Source organism: Trichosurus vulpecula, chromosome 2 (genome assembly GCF_011100635.1).
Source record: "Trichosurus vulpecula isolate mTriVul1 chromosome 2, mTriVul1.pri, whole genome shotgun sequence".
NCBI classification, from domain to species: domain Eukaryota; kingdom Metazoa; phylum Chordata; class Mammalia; order Diprotodontia; family Phalangeridae; genus Trichosurus; species Trichosurus vulpecula.
Genome location: NC_050574.1, coordinates 369497664 through 369513757, shown reverse-complemented (window position 1 = coordinate 369513757; position 16094 = coordinate 369497664). Strand labels below are relative to the sequence as shown.

The 16094-nt window shown below is 36.9% G+C and overlaps 1 protein-coding gene across 1 annotated transcript in view; it reads left to right on the top strand.

The window, feature by feature from the left end:
* Positions 1-16094, top strand: part of RUNX1 (RUNX family transcription factor 1) — a 138827-nt gene that overhangs the window by 70085 nt on the left and 52648 nt on the right. The window contains exon 5 of the mRNA XM_036747235.1: positions 3990-4181. Coding sequence (XP_036603130.1) covers positions 3990-4181 — 192 coding nt within the window. The remainder of the gene's footprint in view (positions 1-3989; positions 4182-16094) is intronic.

Below are 16094 nucleotides of genomic sequence, written 5' to 3'. Positions count from 1 at the left end.
TCTGAATCAGTTAAGTCACAAGAGCAAATTTCATTGCCTTTTTCTAGGGGAGAAAAAAAATCACTTAGCCTGTGTGGCAGGGACTAAGTAGCACACACATTATTTTGCATTATAATTAGCAGTATAATTATGTGGTATACCCCTCTTCTAAACTACAAGTGCCATAAAACAGGAAACTGTGGTAGGCTACCTAAACTTTGTATCTGTGTAGCTGCTAACATATAGTACCCTTTATTAATATTATTTCAGAAGAGTTAAATTATGAAAATCATAATACCTTTAGAAAGATGATTACCAGAAAGAACAATGACTCCAAAATATTTTAAGTTTTTCTTAAAGAAGGATCAATGTGTTATTTGTATGGTCAGCCATAATATTGAACATCACCAAGTAAACATCTCTAATCACCTTTGAACATGCTCAAAGCCAGGGCTGTCAGCCTGCTTATGTTTCAGTCAGGATCAGAATCCAGTGTTCGAGCCAGATGGGCGCGGTCCAAATTGAATCCCTCTTGTCTTCTGAAGCTAAAAGAGTATTTTCATCTAATTAAAAATGAATTTAACATTGATTTTTGAGTAAAAACACCAGAAATCTTGGAAATTTTTCTACTGTTCTCTAGAATCCATTGTGGGGGTTGGGGACTGGCATTCTACTTGCAAGAAAACAATAGTTAATGGGAGCCATAAAACATTCATCTTTCCAAATAGATTAGAAGGTTATAATGGAAGCACCTATATTTCATGCAAAATATAATTTGCCCTTTAGACCTTGAAGCATGATATTTTGATAGCTTTGGGGAAGAATTAAGCACTGCTCTGATCTAGTTTATAAATGAACATTTGCCCACATCTTTAATATATTGATTTTTATTTCCCTTTTGCCTGGATGTTACAACTCTCCAAAGAGAAGGAGTTCAAGGTTTCCACCAAAGTCAATGTCATTCCTGCAATTCTATGGATTACACAATCGGGAGGGAGTCCTCTCTGAATCACTTTGTGTCACCCTTTCCCATCCCCTTAGCTTCTTTCAGGGTTTACAAGATGGTTTACAGTAAAGGATCATTTTCTCTGAGTCAGTCATAGTTGTACCCTAAGTCTAAACATTCCTACTGAAGATAGCAATTATCAGTCATCATTCGTTTCTTTAAATGGCTAAATGCTTGTCATGTAATGAAATGTAGAATTTCATCTGGCATAATAATTGTTCAGTAGTAAAAATTTCTTTTTAAAAAGGAGACATAGATAGGATGGTAATTGATAGAGGAAATAAGCAACCCTTATTTTTGCCATTCTAATAGTGTTTACCCCAAATTATAAATCTGAGTACCATTCCTATCTAACAGAGGTCACTAAGCTTCCTGGCTGAGGATTATGTCACTGATGGCCTTCCTTCAAAGGCTAAGCCTGAAGAATCCAACCATCATGAATGCTATGTATGTCAATGGAATTTTCAAAAATATGTACCTCAAACTATTCCCCTCAGATCACCTGTTTCCCTTGGATGAAGCTACCTTCTGCCCAGGGAACATGCAACTTTGAAATACAGTTTAAAACAAAAGCAACTGAGTCATTCTCCTTTGAAGCAGTGAATATTTTCTAAATCTTTTCCCTTCATTTCCTACCTCCTCTTCCCCTTTCCCCGTGGTTACTATGATGAGTTTAGGCTGTACACTTAGAGAGTTTAATTAACTCCTCATATGATTTATTAATTGAGGTGTTTTATTTTTCTGCAAGATTATTTGTCTGTTAATCAGGAAAACATGAATGATAGACAAAGAAAACAGAAGGAAAAATACTATGCAGAAACATCGGATTATAGTATTATTTAGTGAAACTAAACTTTAGAAGGAGTTTCCTTTAATTGCTTAATGAAAGGAATGATGTACATTATTCTGATACCTATATCTAAGTCCCAGGGCTTAAAGTATGTATGAAACATCTCATACATATATATATATACATATATGTGTGTGTGTGTGTGTGTGTGTGTGTGTGTGTGTGTGTGTGTGTGTAACTTGCACGACAGTGGGTTTGCATTAAAGTCAAGTATTATGGACAGGAGCTCTCAACCTGAGTCCAGATTTGCTTTGCAAACAAATGAAAGAGGGTGAGTTGCATTTAAACCACATAAATATTATACTTAAGCATGTTTCCTTTTTTGAGAGCCAAAAAGTTCCTGTTAATGGTAAGAGTCACCTCAGTATAGTGGGTCTTTTTCTGGTCTGGAATCTGAGACACTGCAAACTCTGCCAAGAGGCCTGACAGCAGGAAGAAAAGTTGAGCTACTGAGATTTGGAACCAAAATACAAGTTATAAAACTTAACATTAGAATTTTAGCTACTGGAAACTAATCTTTAATTTTCTCCACAGGGAAAAAAATAAATTTAAAAAAATCCCCTCTTTGACTTAAGATTATGTTGAGAGTATGTGAAAGAGTACTGTATTGTAGACTTTTCCAATCTTGTTTCCATTCATTTGACAATCTGTGCTATGTTTATGCAGTTGGCCAGTGCTAACTTACACACAGTCTTCCCATGCAGAGTTAAGGAAAGTATTAGAGGAGAGGAGTCTCCCCTTTAAAAAAAATTGTAAAATGACTGAAAAAGGGGTTATGGGTTCTTAGATACCAATATCCACTACCACATTGTAAGTTATATGTTGTTGTTCAGTCATTTCTCATGTCTGACTTGGGACCCCTTTTGGGGTTTTCTTGGCAAAGATACTGGTGTGGTTTGTCATTTTCTTCTCTGGCTCATTTTACAGATGAGGAAACTGAGGCAAAGAGGGTTAAGTGACTTGCCCAGGCCACATAGCTAGTCAGTGTCTAAGGCCAGATTGAACTCAGGAAGATGTCTTCCTGACTTCAGGTCAGGCACTCTATCCATCATGCCACCTAGCTGCCCAATAAGTTATGTGCCACATTGTAAACAAAGAACAAGCCAACATTCAGGATTTTTAATGTGAAATTAGACAGTATCTGAGAAATAATAGAGGAAAAGTCTTAGACCTACCCAGTTTTAAATGACCTCTGTTGTTTGAAGGTAACAGTTGATTTTAATGACATCTGACAATCTTTTTGCCAAGAAATACCGTCAGTAGCCCATCCTTTTTTATTGTTTCTTTGTTTGCCTGGAGAACCAAAAGACCTTCCCATGTTAAAAGTTTTTGGCTACTGCTCCCCAGAGGTACCCTAGAATCAGCCTACAGGGAATATTTGACTTGTATCTGAAGACTACAGTCTCTTACCAAGACATTCTGTTTTCATGTTGGTGAAATTAGCAGCAGAATTTAAAAAAAGAATATTAATGAAAAGTTTGTGAGGAGGGAAAGGTATTTGAAGTGCTAAAGGCTTTAAATATATTTTAAAAGGAATTTGGAATCACCATTGCTTCTGGGTTGTCAAATATTACCCATTTCCTGTTTAAAAATCGAATTGTAGCAGGACTCTAGGACCTAATTCTTTGCTTTAAAATATATTAGTGGTTTCAGATTGTAGTATGTTCCAGCCTACTTACAATCCAGTGATTTCAATGGCTTAGCAGACCAGGCTAGTTACTAACTGCTGGACCTGTGACTTAGTACATAGTGAATTACCAACCACTAAAAAAATATTCTCCCTCCATGTCCTCATGCCTTCAAACCATCCTTATTGCTTTCGGCCCATATGATGTGAGCGCTAGGGGAGTTAGTTGTGGAGCTTTTGGACAGATATATTATGAGAGTAGTTTATAGCTTGTGGGACAGAAGTAACCTTCTACTGTGTGGGCGACAATGTGTGAACTGGCTCGATATCTCCTTCTTTCACTGAATTTCCACTGGGAACTAACCAGCTTTGCTGAATACCAGTCAGTCAGTATAAGGAGTGGGAGAAGAAGGGGGGAGGGGGAGAAAATATGGAATAAAAAAAACCCCACAAGTACAAATGTCAATGAGGTGTTTTCCTCCTTTTCCCTCTCTCTTCTGCCTTCTGCCTGCTCCTTCCCAATACAGGACATCGTCAGAAAATAGATGAACAGACAAAGCCCGGCAGCCTGTCCTTCTCAGAGAGACTGAGCGAACTGGAGCAGCTACGCCGTACTGCCATGAGGATCAGTCCACACCACCCAGCCCCTACATCGAACCCACGAGCTTCCTTGAACCACACAACAGCTTTTAACCCTCAGCCTCAGAGTCAGATTCAGGGTAAGTACCTAGAGGAAAACCCAAAGAAAACTTTTCCCTCTTTTTTTTTTCCTCATCACTGCCCTTATCCACAAACTCATATCCACACAGGGAAAACTCACTGAATGGCATTTTGTTTGTTCTCCACAAGATTATTTAGACCCTTCAAGATGTTCATTAGTTTGTATAACTTTGGTGTACCTTGGACCACCAAGAAAGGGGTAAAATTTGGAGGGCCAAAGAGATATGTAAATATGTACCTTGATTGAGAGAAATTACCTTTGGTCATACTAGGGCTTTTGTTTGTTTACTTCCTGATGGAATCTATGAGGTTTGGAACATTATAGTAGAGAAGAGAAGATGAAGGTGGGCATAATACAGGGGTAAGGAAGCTGCAGCCTCGAGGCAGCATGTGGCCCTTTAAATCCTCAAGTGCAGCCCTTTGACTAGATTCAGCTGCACTTGAGGACCTAGAATGCCACACGTGGCCTCGAGACTGCAGGTTCCCCACCCCTGGCATAATCCATAATCCTAATTTTCAGCTTATACACAGTTTTCAAATATGGTTATCTCAGTACCTGGAAACTTCTAGAGGTGAATTTTTCTGTATATTTCTATAGTAGCAATACTAAAAAATGCAGTATTTTTGATATGAAAGTAAAAGGTAGTGGCAAAAATACTGATCTTTATTTAAAAATAATACTCTGTGCTAGGATAGAAAGCATTGTTTGTTCTAGAATTGCTATAGATGATATGCTTTATTCTGCCAACAAATAAGACAGGTGGAGAAATCATTATTGTGTAGAAGTTATCAAAACCATATCTAACGCCATAAAGGTCACAGAAATTAGACACTGTTCTTTTGCAGTTATCATACTACCCTAAGGAGACTCAGGTGAAAATCAACAGGAAAGGATAAGTGGTATTTTCAGCACACAAAGGAATGGCCAGAATGGTATTAGGGTCTTGAATTTGAAGCTGCTACAAGGTTATATAGTTAGTATCTGATACCTATGTGGGGTGTACTTGAGGTCATTTACTAAACTTCAGAGGTACCACAAATAACATCGCTCTGACTAACATAGTTTTGTAATACAATCATTAGTGTATTATAGCCAAACCCACTACATATAAGGTTGTAAAATCCCACTATATCCTTCAACCCCACCACCACCCCACCACCCCCATGTATAACACTGTGTCTTTGAAGTTAACTGTCCTCTGTTTTGCCTAAGGTCGTGTTTTCCAGGAACCAATGATAATGATCATGATAATAACAGCTAACATTTATCTAGCACTTTAAGGTTTGCAAAATGTTTTATTTATATTGTATTTTGTTTGATCTTCTCAACAATCCTGTAAGTTAGGTGCTAGTATTATCCTCAATTTACAAATAAGGAAATTGGGGAGGAGAGAAGTTAAATGACTTTGCCACTGTCACATAATTCGTAAATGTCCAAGGCAGGATTTGAACTCCAGGTCCATCAGTATTATATCTAGATGTTTGTCTTTGATATTTTAAAACTATGAGTTCTTCAGGACTCCCTCGTGGATTTGAAGGTTGGAAGTAGTGGGACCTACCAAAATGAACAATTGCAGTGTGTTCTACTCCCTTCTGCAGGTCTCATTAATGTGTAGACATAGTTCTTTTTGTTTGTTTTGTACATGAATTACAACCTTAAAGAGATTTTTGTATTAGTGTGGAATTCATTTCCCTAAGAAGCCAGTCCCAAAGAAAACTTAGGAGAGCTTAGCAATGGTGACAGCTGTTAAATGGCATCTTTGTCTAGTTCCAGCTCTTCTGAGTATTAACAAAAATCTTTAATTGTATGAACCACATTGTTGATTTAATCTAATATCACATCTACATGGCTCAATGGAAAATGCCAATTCAGAGTAATTCCATTTTTTTTTCATAATGACTGATCATCCAACTATTTACTATTCAGACAAACACCAGTCTGATAAATTTCTTAAACCAAACAACCAGAGGCAATTCTGTTACCCTAGTCTAGTTATAATAAGCTGAGTTCAAATGGGTAGTTATCCAGTTAATAGTACAATAAGTAACCCAAATGAAGCTGAAAATAAGGGCCACATGGGATGCAGAAGTGGAGTATACAGCATGACCACCCCCTCTATCAATACAGTCTCACACATTATTTTCAGCCTTTTCATCATCAGATAAATTAGATTTTAGAATGCATTAGAATACAGACTGGTGTGAATCAGTCTTCTCCCTGGTACCAAAGTTTATTTGATAATCATTGGGTGAAAAAAAAACCGTGAATAAACAAAATACTTTCTAATTAGTGATTACGTACTCTTCTCACAGGAATAAAATAGATTAGGACAGATTTCCTAAATTCTGGTTTTTTGTTAGATTAAGTGAGTTTTTAGAAAATAATTTTCCCTAGAAGTCCTTTTCTCACTTAAAAAAAAGGATTTTTTAAGTTCTTTTAGTCTGTAACTTAGTAACACCCTACTAACATAACTAGAAGAATTTTTTTTCTACCAATAATGGAACCAAAAATACAATGTATATTTTTTAAAACAATGAAAAAATAACTATAAACATAAATTGAATTCTAGCTACTGTTTATTATCCTTTGTCTCAGCTAATTTGGTGAAAAATGAATCTCATTTGCAAATATACTCTGTTAAAATAAAATGAACGTAGCATTTTGTCTTCACAGCATTCAGTAGCTGCGTGGGTAGAGGTATTAGTAGGGACTTGCCCTCTTCAGCTACTTTGAAACTGTATATGCTTAGCAAAGTATCTGGTTCAACACTATCATTTTTTTCTTGTTCCTTTGTGGGGAGGGGGGAGCAACAAAAAACAAACAAAAAACCTTCTACAACACCTAAGCAATAATAAATTTGTTTTGTGGTACGCTGGGAAACTGGTAACCACTTTTTAAAAAATTGTTTAATATTTCACTGTTATTTTTTCTTTTCAAAATGTGATATGGATATATTGCCTTATCTGTGAAATTATAGAAATGGTTTAGGAAATGTAAGAATGTTGGCTGTTGTTTTAATATTAAATTATTACTTTTTCACTACTAGTTCCTTTAATAATTCTTTAATTTATTTGAGTACATTAGTTAACTCTACCCAACCAGCTTTGAGAAGTAAAATGGGCTGCCTCAGCCGGTACTGGATTCCCTTTCTATGTAGATTTTCTTTCTAAAAACACGTTACTATTTTTTAAGTCAAGAAGCATTTTCATTAATCTATCCTTCCCATTAACCCTGCTCCCATCCATGATTAAGCAACGTTTTTAAAGATGAAAATAAAACTCTGAGTAAATATATAGCTCCTTAATCTGGCACAGCTAATTCCTACATTAGCCATTTTTGGACATGTGCATATTTGTGTGTGTGTTTCTGTGTATGTGTGTGTGTGTTTCTGTGTAGATACACAAATATATCTATATGTGTGTGTAAGTGTGTTTCTTCATTTTAACTTCACCATCTCCGTCAGTAATACGTTTCATTTCCATACTTTTTGACTCGTCATTTATCTTTCCATCTTTCAGAGTTCTGTCATCTTTCAAAGTTTTTTCTTTTCTTTGTAGTGTTGTTATCATTGTGTACATTGTTCGCCAACTTCTGCTCATTTTTGTCAGTCTATAAAGATTCATTAAGCATTTGCTGTGTGCTTAATAAACAACACTGTGCTGAGCACAGAGGATACAAAATGAATGACAAAAGATGGTTTCTGCTCTCAGGGAACTTACAGTCTAATGGTGGAGACAAATGACTACGTTAAAACAAACAAGAGATATGTAGGATAAAGTGGAGATGATAAACAGCATTAAGGAGGATTAGGAAAGGGTTCTTGCAGAATATGGGCCTTTAGCTGAGACTTGGAGGAAGCCAGGAAAGCCGAGAGGCAGAGATGAGGAGGGAGAGAGTTCCAAGCACAGGGGATAGAAAGTGTCTAGTTTGAGGAACAGCAAGGAGGCCAGTGCCATGGGATTTCAGATTATGTGGGTTGCAGGATGGAGTTAAAATGTAAGAAGACTGGAAATATAGGAAAAGTCTAGATTATAGAGGGCTTTAAAACCCAAACAGATTTTAAACTTGATCCCAAAGGCAAAAGGGAGGCACTGGAGTTGGTTGAATGGGGTATGTGATATGGTTAGATTTTTGATTTAAGATCAATTTGACCACTGAGTGGAGGATGGACTGGAAGAGGAAGAGACTTCAGTCAGGGAGACTCACCAGAAAGTTAATTCAATAGTCCAAGCATGAGATGAAGAGGGAATGTACCTGGGTGGTGGTAATGTTAGAGGAGAGAAGCAGGAAGTGTAAAAGAGAAATTTAAGAGGTTGAATTGACATGACTTGGCAACAGATTGGATTTGGGGGCAGGGAGAAAGTATGAGGAATCAATAACACGTAAATTGTGAGCCCAGGTAACTGGGAGAATGGTGATATCATTGATAGCAATAAGGAATTTTTGGAGAACAAAGAGTTTGGGGAGAACAATAATGAGTTAAGCTTTGAACATGTTGAGTTTAAGATGTCTATGGAACATCCACTTCAAGATGGCGAACAGTCATTTGGAGATGTAAGTCTTGTGTTTGTCCTTCGTTCTCAAAGAGGACCATGATATCAGGGAGATGATGACATGACTTGCAGTTGACTTTGGTTTGAGGGAGGGAGAGCTGTGCAGGGTGACCAGCCTCACTTTCTCATGCAGAGCCATCAGGGTCCAGTAGCCAGATATTCATCAGGGTGACTAGAGAGGACCCAGGATACAGTGGGAGACCCTGGCACTTTTAGGCTAAGGCCTTTTCAGATTATCACTTTGAGTGAGGTAATGTCCATTCAGTGAATAGGCCTCTTTAAGAAGTGAGTCAAGAGATATCCCCTTTAATAAAAAAAAAAAATCAAACTGGGAGGGGAAGACCCTCAGGAGGTTGCTGGCCAAAAGAAAAACAGTTACTATTTACGTTCACTCTGAGCCAGGAGGGCCCAAAAATAGTCATTAAATGGTGCTTGGCCAGGGACCTATTGTTGTCCAATCTGTGAGTTCCAGAGTGAAATGAGTTTAAGGTTTAATCTTTGAGAAAGAAATCTGGCCAGTAAAACCCAACTTAACGAGGCTGCTTTAGGCCATCAAAATTTACCTTCCTTTGGAGAAGAGAGGGAGAGGGAAAAGGAGAGGGAGAGCCGAGTTACCTAACTGGCTGGGTCCCCATTCAGGCAGCTCAGACTACTCATAGGTTGTGTATGTCCTTCATTCTTGAAGAGGACCATGACATCAAGGAGATGATGACATGACTTGCAATTGACTTTGATTTGAGGGAGGGAGGGCTGTGCAAGGTCACCAGCCTCACTTTCTTCTCCGGAGCAATCTGGATCCAGTGACCAGATATTCATCAGGACAACTAGAGATGGCCCCAGAGATGCAAGTCTAGAGGTCAGGAGAAAGATTGGGACTAGTGCTGGATCCCATTCTAACCTGCTTGTTAAATTTTCAATCTGAGCATTTACACCTCAGAAATCAGCAATTGCTACAAATCAGGGCTTGATTTATTGTTTTGTTGATTGTCTAGATATAATGTAGTGTTGATAATGAAAATTAAACATAAAAGGATGTGTGTATACATCCCCCACCCAACTCAATTGTTAAACATTTACTAGCAAACTCCTTTATTGCTTTCTTTTTTAAAAAGATTATTTTATTTTAATTTGTGGACTCAAGCATTTCTATAACATAGTATAATAAAAAGATGATTGCATATGAAACTACAAATCTGTTATTTACAACTTGCTATTAACACTGCTTGAACTCATCAGGAGCAATGTAGAAGCCTTCAAAAATGAAGTCATCACCAGACTAGAGGATTGGTTACTGGAGACTAATAAGAATAATAATTGGCATATATTCATAAATGTGTATGTATGTGTTTGTATATGTGTGTGCATGTATGTTGTTATTGTTTAGTCATTTGTTATATTTCACTCTTTGTGACCCCACAGATTTTCTTGGCAAAGATATTGGAGTGGTTTGCCATTTCCTTCTCCAGCAGATTAAGGCAAACAGAACTTAAGTGGCTTGCCTAGGGTCACATAGCTAAGTGTCTAAGGCTGGATTTGAACTCAGATCTTCCTGACTCCAGACACAGCACTCTATTCACTGAGCCACCTAGCTGCCTCCATATGTGTGTGTGTCTGTGTATCTTTAACATTTGCAAAGTGCTTTACATCCATTATTTTACTTGAGCCTCACTATACCCCAGGGACTTCATTACTTTGGTCTGTATCATCAGTTCATAGAAGTCTTCCCAGTTTCCATAGAAATTGTCCATTTCATCATTACTAATGGCACAGTAATATTCCGTTACCACAATTTGTTTAGCCATTCCCCAATAGAAAGATACTCCCCATACTTTCCAATTTTATGCTATCATGAAAAGATCTATTAGATTCTTTTTCTCTTTCTTTGATGTCTTCGGGTTATAGGCCTTGTAATGGTATTAACTGAGTCACAGGGTACCCACGAGTTGGTAATTTGGGGGCATAGTTCTAAATTGCTTTCTAGAATGGCTATACCAATTCACAGCTTCCCCAGCAATGCAGTAGTATACCTATTTTCTCGTAACCCCTCCAACTCTTGTCATCTATGCAAGTCTTATAAGCGTGAGGTATAGCCACAAAATTTCCTTAGTTTGTGTTTGTTTAATTATTAGTGATTTAGAACACATTTTTCACATGGTTATTGATTACATAGATTTCTTCCTTTGAAGAACTCTATCTATTAGGAAATGGCTCTTAGTCATATAAATTTGAATCAGCTTTGTTATTATTAGAAAGGATGGAAATAGACACCTCCTCCCAGAATCTCCATTTAAAGAAGGCACCCAGGCCAGCCATTTCTTCATTTTCCATTTAGCTGCACTCTGGACTTCATCTTTATGCCACCCAGCTAGGTATCTCCCTACTCCCCTTTTCAGTTTGCTTTTGTGTTTTCCCCCATTAGATTAGAAGCTCCTTAAGGGCAGGGACTCCTTTCTTCCTTTCTTTCTTTCTTTCTTTCTTCCTTTCTTCCTTCCTTTCTCTTTCTTTCTTTCTTTCTTTCTTTCTTTCTTTCTTTCTTTCTTTCTTTCTTTCTTTCTTTCTTCTTCCTTCCTTACTTCTTTCTTTTCTTTCTTTCCTTCCTTCCTTCTTTCTTTCCTTCTTTTTCCTTTTTTTCTTTCTTTTTTCTTTTCTTTCTTTCAAATTTATAGGCCTTAGCATAGTTCCTAGCACATAGGTAGGCCCTGAATAAATGTTTATCACCTGGACATCTCATATTAAATTAAAAACTTAGGCTTCTTCCCTCTTCCTGTCTAACATTTTATTCTAGATAGATTTTAGCTGCCTTTTGAGGCCTTTCTACAATTAGGAATTTAACAAGAATTAATGTCTTAACTAGAAGCTAAATATTTTTCTCAGCATTTAGGTAAATAGGAGATTTATAGGTTTCATTTTAGAACTTCAGCATTATATTTAAGAAGCTGCTTTAGACATAAAATTCACTATTCACTGTTTTTATTTGAAAAACAGCATTCATTTTAAGGAAATGTGCCCATATCCCCATTAAAGTATTTCAGGCATTATTGCTATATAGTAACATACAATTTCTCCAGCTGAATAATCTGAATAACCACTTCTATCATCCCCACCCCCTCACTAATTTTCAATCTCTCTTTATCTATTGACTTCTGTCCAGTTTCCTGCAATCATGTCTGTGTCTTTAGTATGCTCAAAAAGTCCTCATCTGACCTGCCTATCCTTACTGGCTGTTGTCTTATCTCTCTTCCCTTCTGTGACTAAACTACTTAAAAAGTCTATCTATGATTCATGCCTCCACTTCCTTTCCTCTTCTCTTCTTAATTCTGTAATCTGGCTTCCAATCTCATCATTCACCTGAAACAGCTCTTTTCAAAATCACCAGTAATCTCTTAATTCCCAAATTTAAAGGCCTTTTCTCAGTTCTCATCCTGCTTGACCTCTCTGCAGCCTTTGATAATATGGATCACCCTGTTCTGTTTGATGCTCTCTTCTTTCAAGGTTTCTGGGATACTACTAGATCCTGGTTTTGCTTATCTGGCCACTCTGTCAGTTTCCTTTGCCAGATCTTCATCTAGATTACATCATCTGACAATGAGCGTTCTCGTCAGTTCCCATGGATCCTGGTATAATCTCTATGTTGATCATTCTTGGATCTACTTATCCAGTCTTAATGTCTCTCCTAATTTCTTGATTTGCATCTCTATTTATTGGAAATCTGAAATTGGATGTCCCGTAAACATTTGGAACTCAACATGTCCATTACTGAAATCATTATCTTCCTACGCCTCTCTCTACCCACACTACCATATCCAATCTGTAATCACATTAGACCACGAACTTCTTGGGAATAGGGACTTTTTCTTTTCTTTGCATCTCCAGTGCTTAACATAATGCCTAGCAGCTATGAAGCACCTAATAAATGTTTGCTGACTTAATTTCACCTTTAAAGAAAGCCAGTAATTTAATACATTGAGAGATAATTTTTACATAAAAGTGGAAAATAGTATAGCCCCTGAGAATTAATTCATAGCATTAGACCTTCTCCTCTAACTCAGTGAGTGTGAATGTAGTTTCCTTGTTTATTTCTTCAAAATTATACATGACCCCTAATACCTGAAAATAGGCATCTCAAATTATACAAACATTACAAATATAAAGGAGAACAGGTTGCCATGACATTAAACCACTGTTTATTTGTTGAGGTTTTTCCTATAAAAGGGCCAATGCTAATTTTAACTTCCTGTTTTACCAGATCATCAAATTGAATAGAAAGACATTTGTTTTTTGGATATAAGTTTATGCAGGTCAAGACGCTATAAATTCCCATAACCTGGTTGTTATCTCTGCTTTTGTAAGACTTTAACCAGACAAATTTCTAAATAGATGACATTTATACAACCCTGTCCCTCACAACTTAAAGAGATGTTCCTCTGAACGAATCTGCATAATATTAATACTCTGACCTCAAATCACAAAAACAAGGAAATAGAACTGTAAATTCAGAGAACTAACTTCTACTATGACAGGGAAAGTAGGAGGAAATATGAGTTATGCCGATTTGGGAACATGGTGAGGAAAATTGTCACAATGAGGTGAATTAAGAAGACAGCTTGGCGATTTTGTGGGTTGTGGTAAACCTCAGTGGTATTTAAATAAATGGTTAAGACACTCTTGAAATCATTAGAGACTTGTGAATAAATATATAATCATATTTTAAAAATTGATTTTACATAATATTGATTGAAGCAGAAATGTTGCATCCACACTTACAAATAATTTTTGAATGAATATTAAGATTAATTTGTCATTGATTTCTTTCTTAGGATCTGTACCTACAGGTTTGTGGCTCATATCTGCCCAGTTCTTTATTTTTGCAAAGCACTTTTGTATTATCTCCATTGATCTTCAGAATAACTCAGTAAAGAAGTTAGTGAAGGTATTGTTATTCTTATACTTCAGGTGAGGAAACTGAGTTTAAGAAAAGTTAAGTGATTTGACCGGGGTCCACACAGCTAGTAAATGGCAACTCAAGTACTAGAACCCAGGTATTCTGACTCCAAGGCCAGTGCCTTTCCACTGTACCATTCTCCCTTTTAATCTGTTTAGTCTGTTTCATCAGGATCAGTATTGAGACATTCAAAATGCCCCTCTGGTTCCCCTTCCCTGTATACACTCTTAGTGATCAGACCCACTCAGTTGATCGATCAATCAACAAACATGTACTAAACATCTCCTGTTTTACTCAATGTATTTTCCCCACTTCCAACGTTCCTCTCAGTTTTCAATCTTCATCTTCCTGGTGACCAGTAGCTCTTTCCTAAGTGTGCCTTCAGACATGCTAAATTCTTCTTAATCCTTGAAAAAAAACATGACTAGAAGTTATTGCTTTGTATCTCCCATCTCTTTCTTTGTCAGATGCCTAGAAAGTCTCCATTTTCTACCCATACTTCCTCTCCTCTTATTCAGTCTTTAAATCTTTGGAATCTGATTCCTATCTTCATCACTCAACTGAAACTGCTGTATCCAAATTACCAAAGATCTTTTAATTGCCAAATCTGATCATCTGATAATCTTTTCTTCCTCCTTCTCCCTCTTTAATTTCTAGCTGCATTTGACACTGTAGACTACCATTTTCTTCCTACTCTGTCTTCTCTAAATATTCATGGCACTATTCTATCCTGGTTCTACTCTCTGACTACTCATCAGATACCCTTGCTGGGTCATTAATTATAACATGCCTCCTAATTTTGGTAGTTCCCTAAGTACTATCCTGGACCTTTTCTCTTCTCTGTCTCCACTGCCTTTGTGATCTCATCAACTCCCACTTTCAGTCCTGCATCACCTATTGAACATTTCAAGCTTGATATCCTAAAGACACCTGAAACTTCACATATTTGTGGTCCAGGATGAGGCAGTGATGGAAAACATGTGGGTGAAGGTCAGAGATGGGAAGAATAAAAATTATTTTGTCAATGAATTATACCAAAGACCCAATAGACAGAAAGTGAATATAGATGAGGAGTTTGGGAAACATCACAAAGTTAACATAGAGGCATGAAATAGCAGTTATGGGGAACTTCATTTACCTAGATGTCTGCTAGAGCTCTCTCCCTGTTTCCTCCAAAGCAAAGCAACTTGGAATTTCTTGATTTGACTTAGTGATAAGTTGATCCTTCAAAAAGTAGAGGAACCAAAAAGGGGAAATTCTATTTTTGATCTCATTCTTACCAACAGTAATAAAGTCATTTCTGGGGTGGGAATAATGGGAACCTTAGGGGGAAGTTACCATTTCTTCCTACAGTTCGTGATAGAGGAAAGGAAATCTTAGCATAGTCTAAAAAGCAACTTAGATTTTGAGGAAATGGATTTCAAGAGTTCAGATGAAAAATGCGTAGGATTCTATGATCTAAAATATTACCAGGGAAAGTCAACCCAGGAAGAATGGAACATGATCAAATATAAAATTCTGAAGACACAAAGGAAAACAATTCCAATGAGAAATAAAATTAGAATTTGAGTAGACCAGTGTGGATGCACAGAGAATTTGCCAGCCAGTTTAAATTTTTTAAATAAAAATATGGAAGAACTAACCAAGGCCAAGTAACAGAAGATGAACATAAGAGCGTGGTACGGTATTGTGAAAAAGTGTCAAGGGTACTAAGTCTCAGAATGAACCAAGGCTGGTGAGAGAAGAGAAAGAAAAAGGTTTTCTTTTTTTAAAACCTACATCGAGCAAAAAAGAAGAATCAAAAAAGGAATAAGACCTATGCTGTGGGTAGATGAAATGATAACGAATGAGAGAGAAAACTTGTACCAGAAATGACAGAACAAAAATAACTAACAGAGTTGATAGCCAAGTAAGAGGGCAGTTAGTTGTCCTTGATGAATTTAATTTAAATCAAGTGGACTCTATCTTTGGATGCTGAAATATCTGGCCGATATTTGTCTGAACCACTGCTGGTTATACCTGAAAGATCATGAAAAAAATGGGAGAGGTTTTACAGGATTGGAGAGAGACAAATGTTGTGCCATTAAAAAAAAAAAAAAACAAGAGAATGGTGTCTGCAAACTGTAGCCCAGTGATCTTGACTTCAATTCCAGGGAAAATTCTGAAATCGATCATGAAAGAGATGGCTGGCAAGCATGTAGGAAGGGGATGACTTCGTCAAGCCTAACCTCATTCTCTCTTTTTTTTACAGCATTACTAAACTCATAGATGAGGAGGACATTGTGGATATAGTTCATATAGATTTTAGCAAAACTTTTGATAAAGTAAATGAAGACATGTATATTAGATAATGAAAATCAGACAGATTCAGAACTTGTTGGATGGCCAGACTCAAATAGTAGTTGTTAATGGTCAA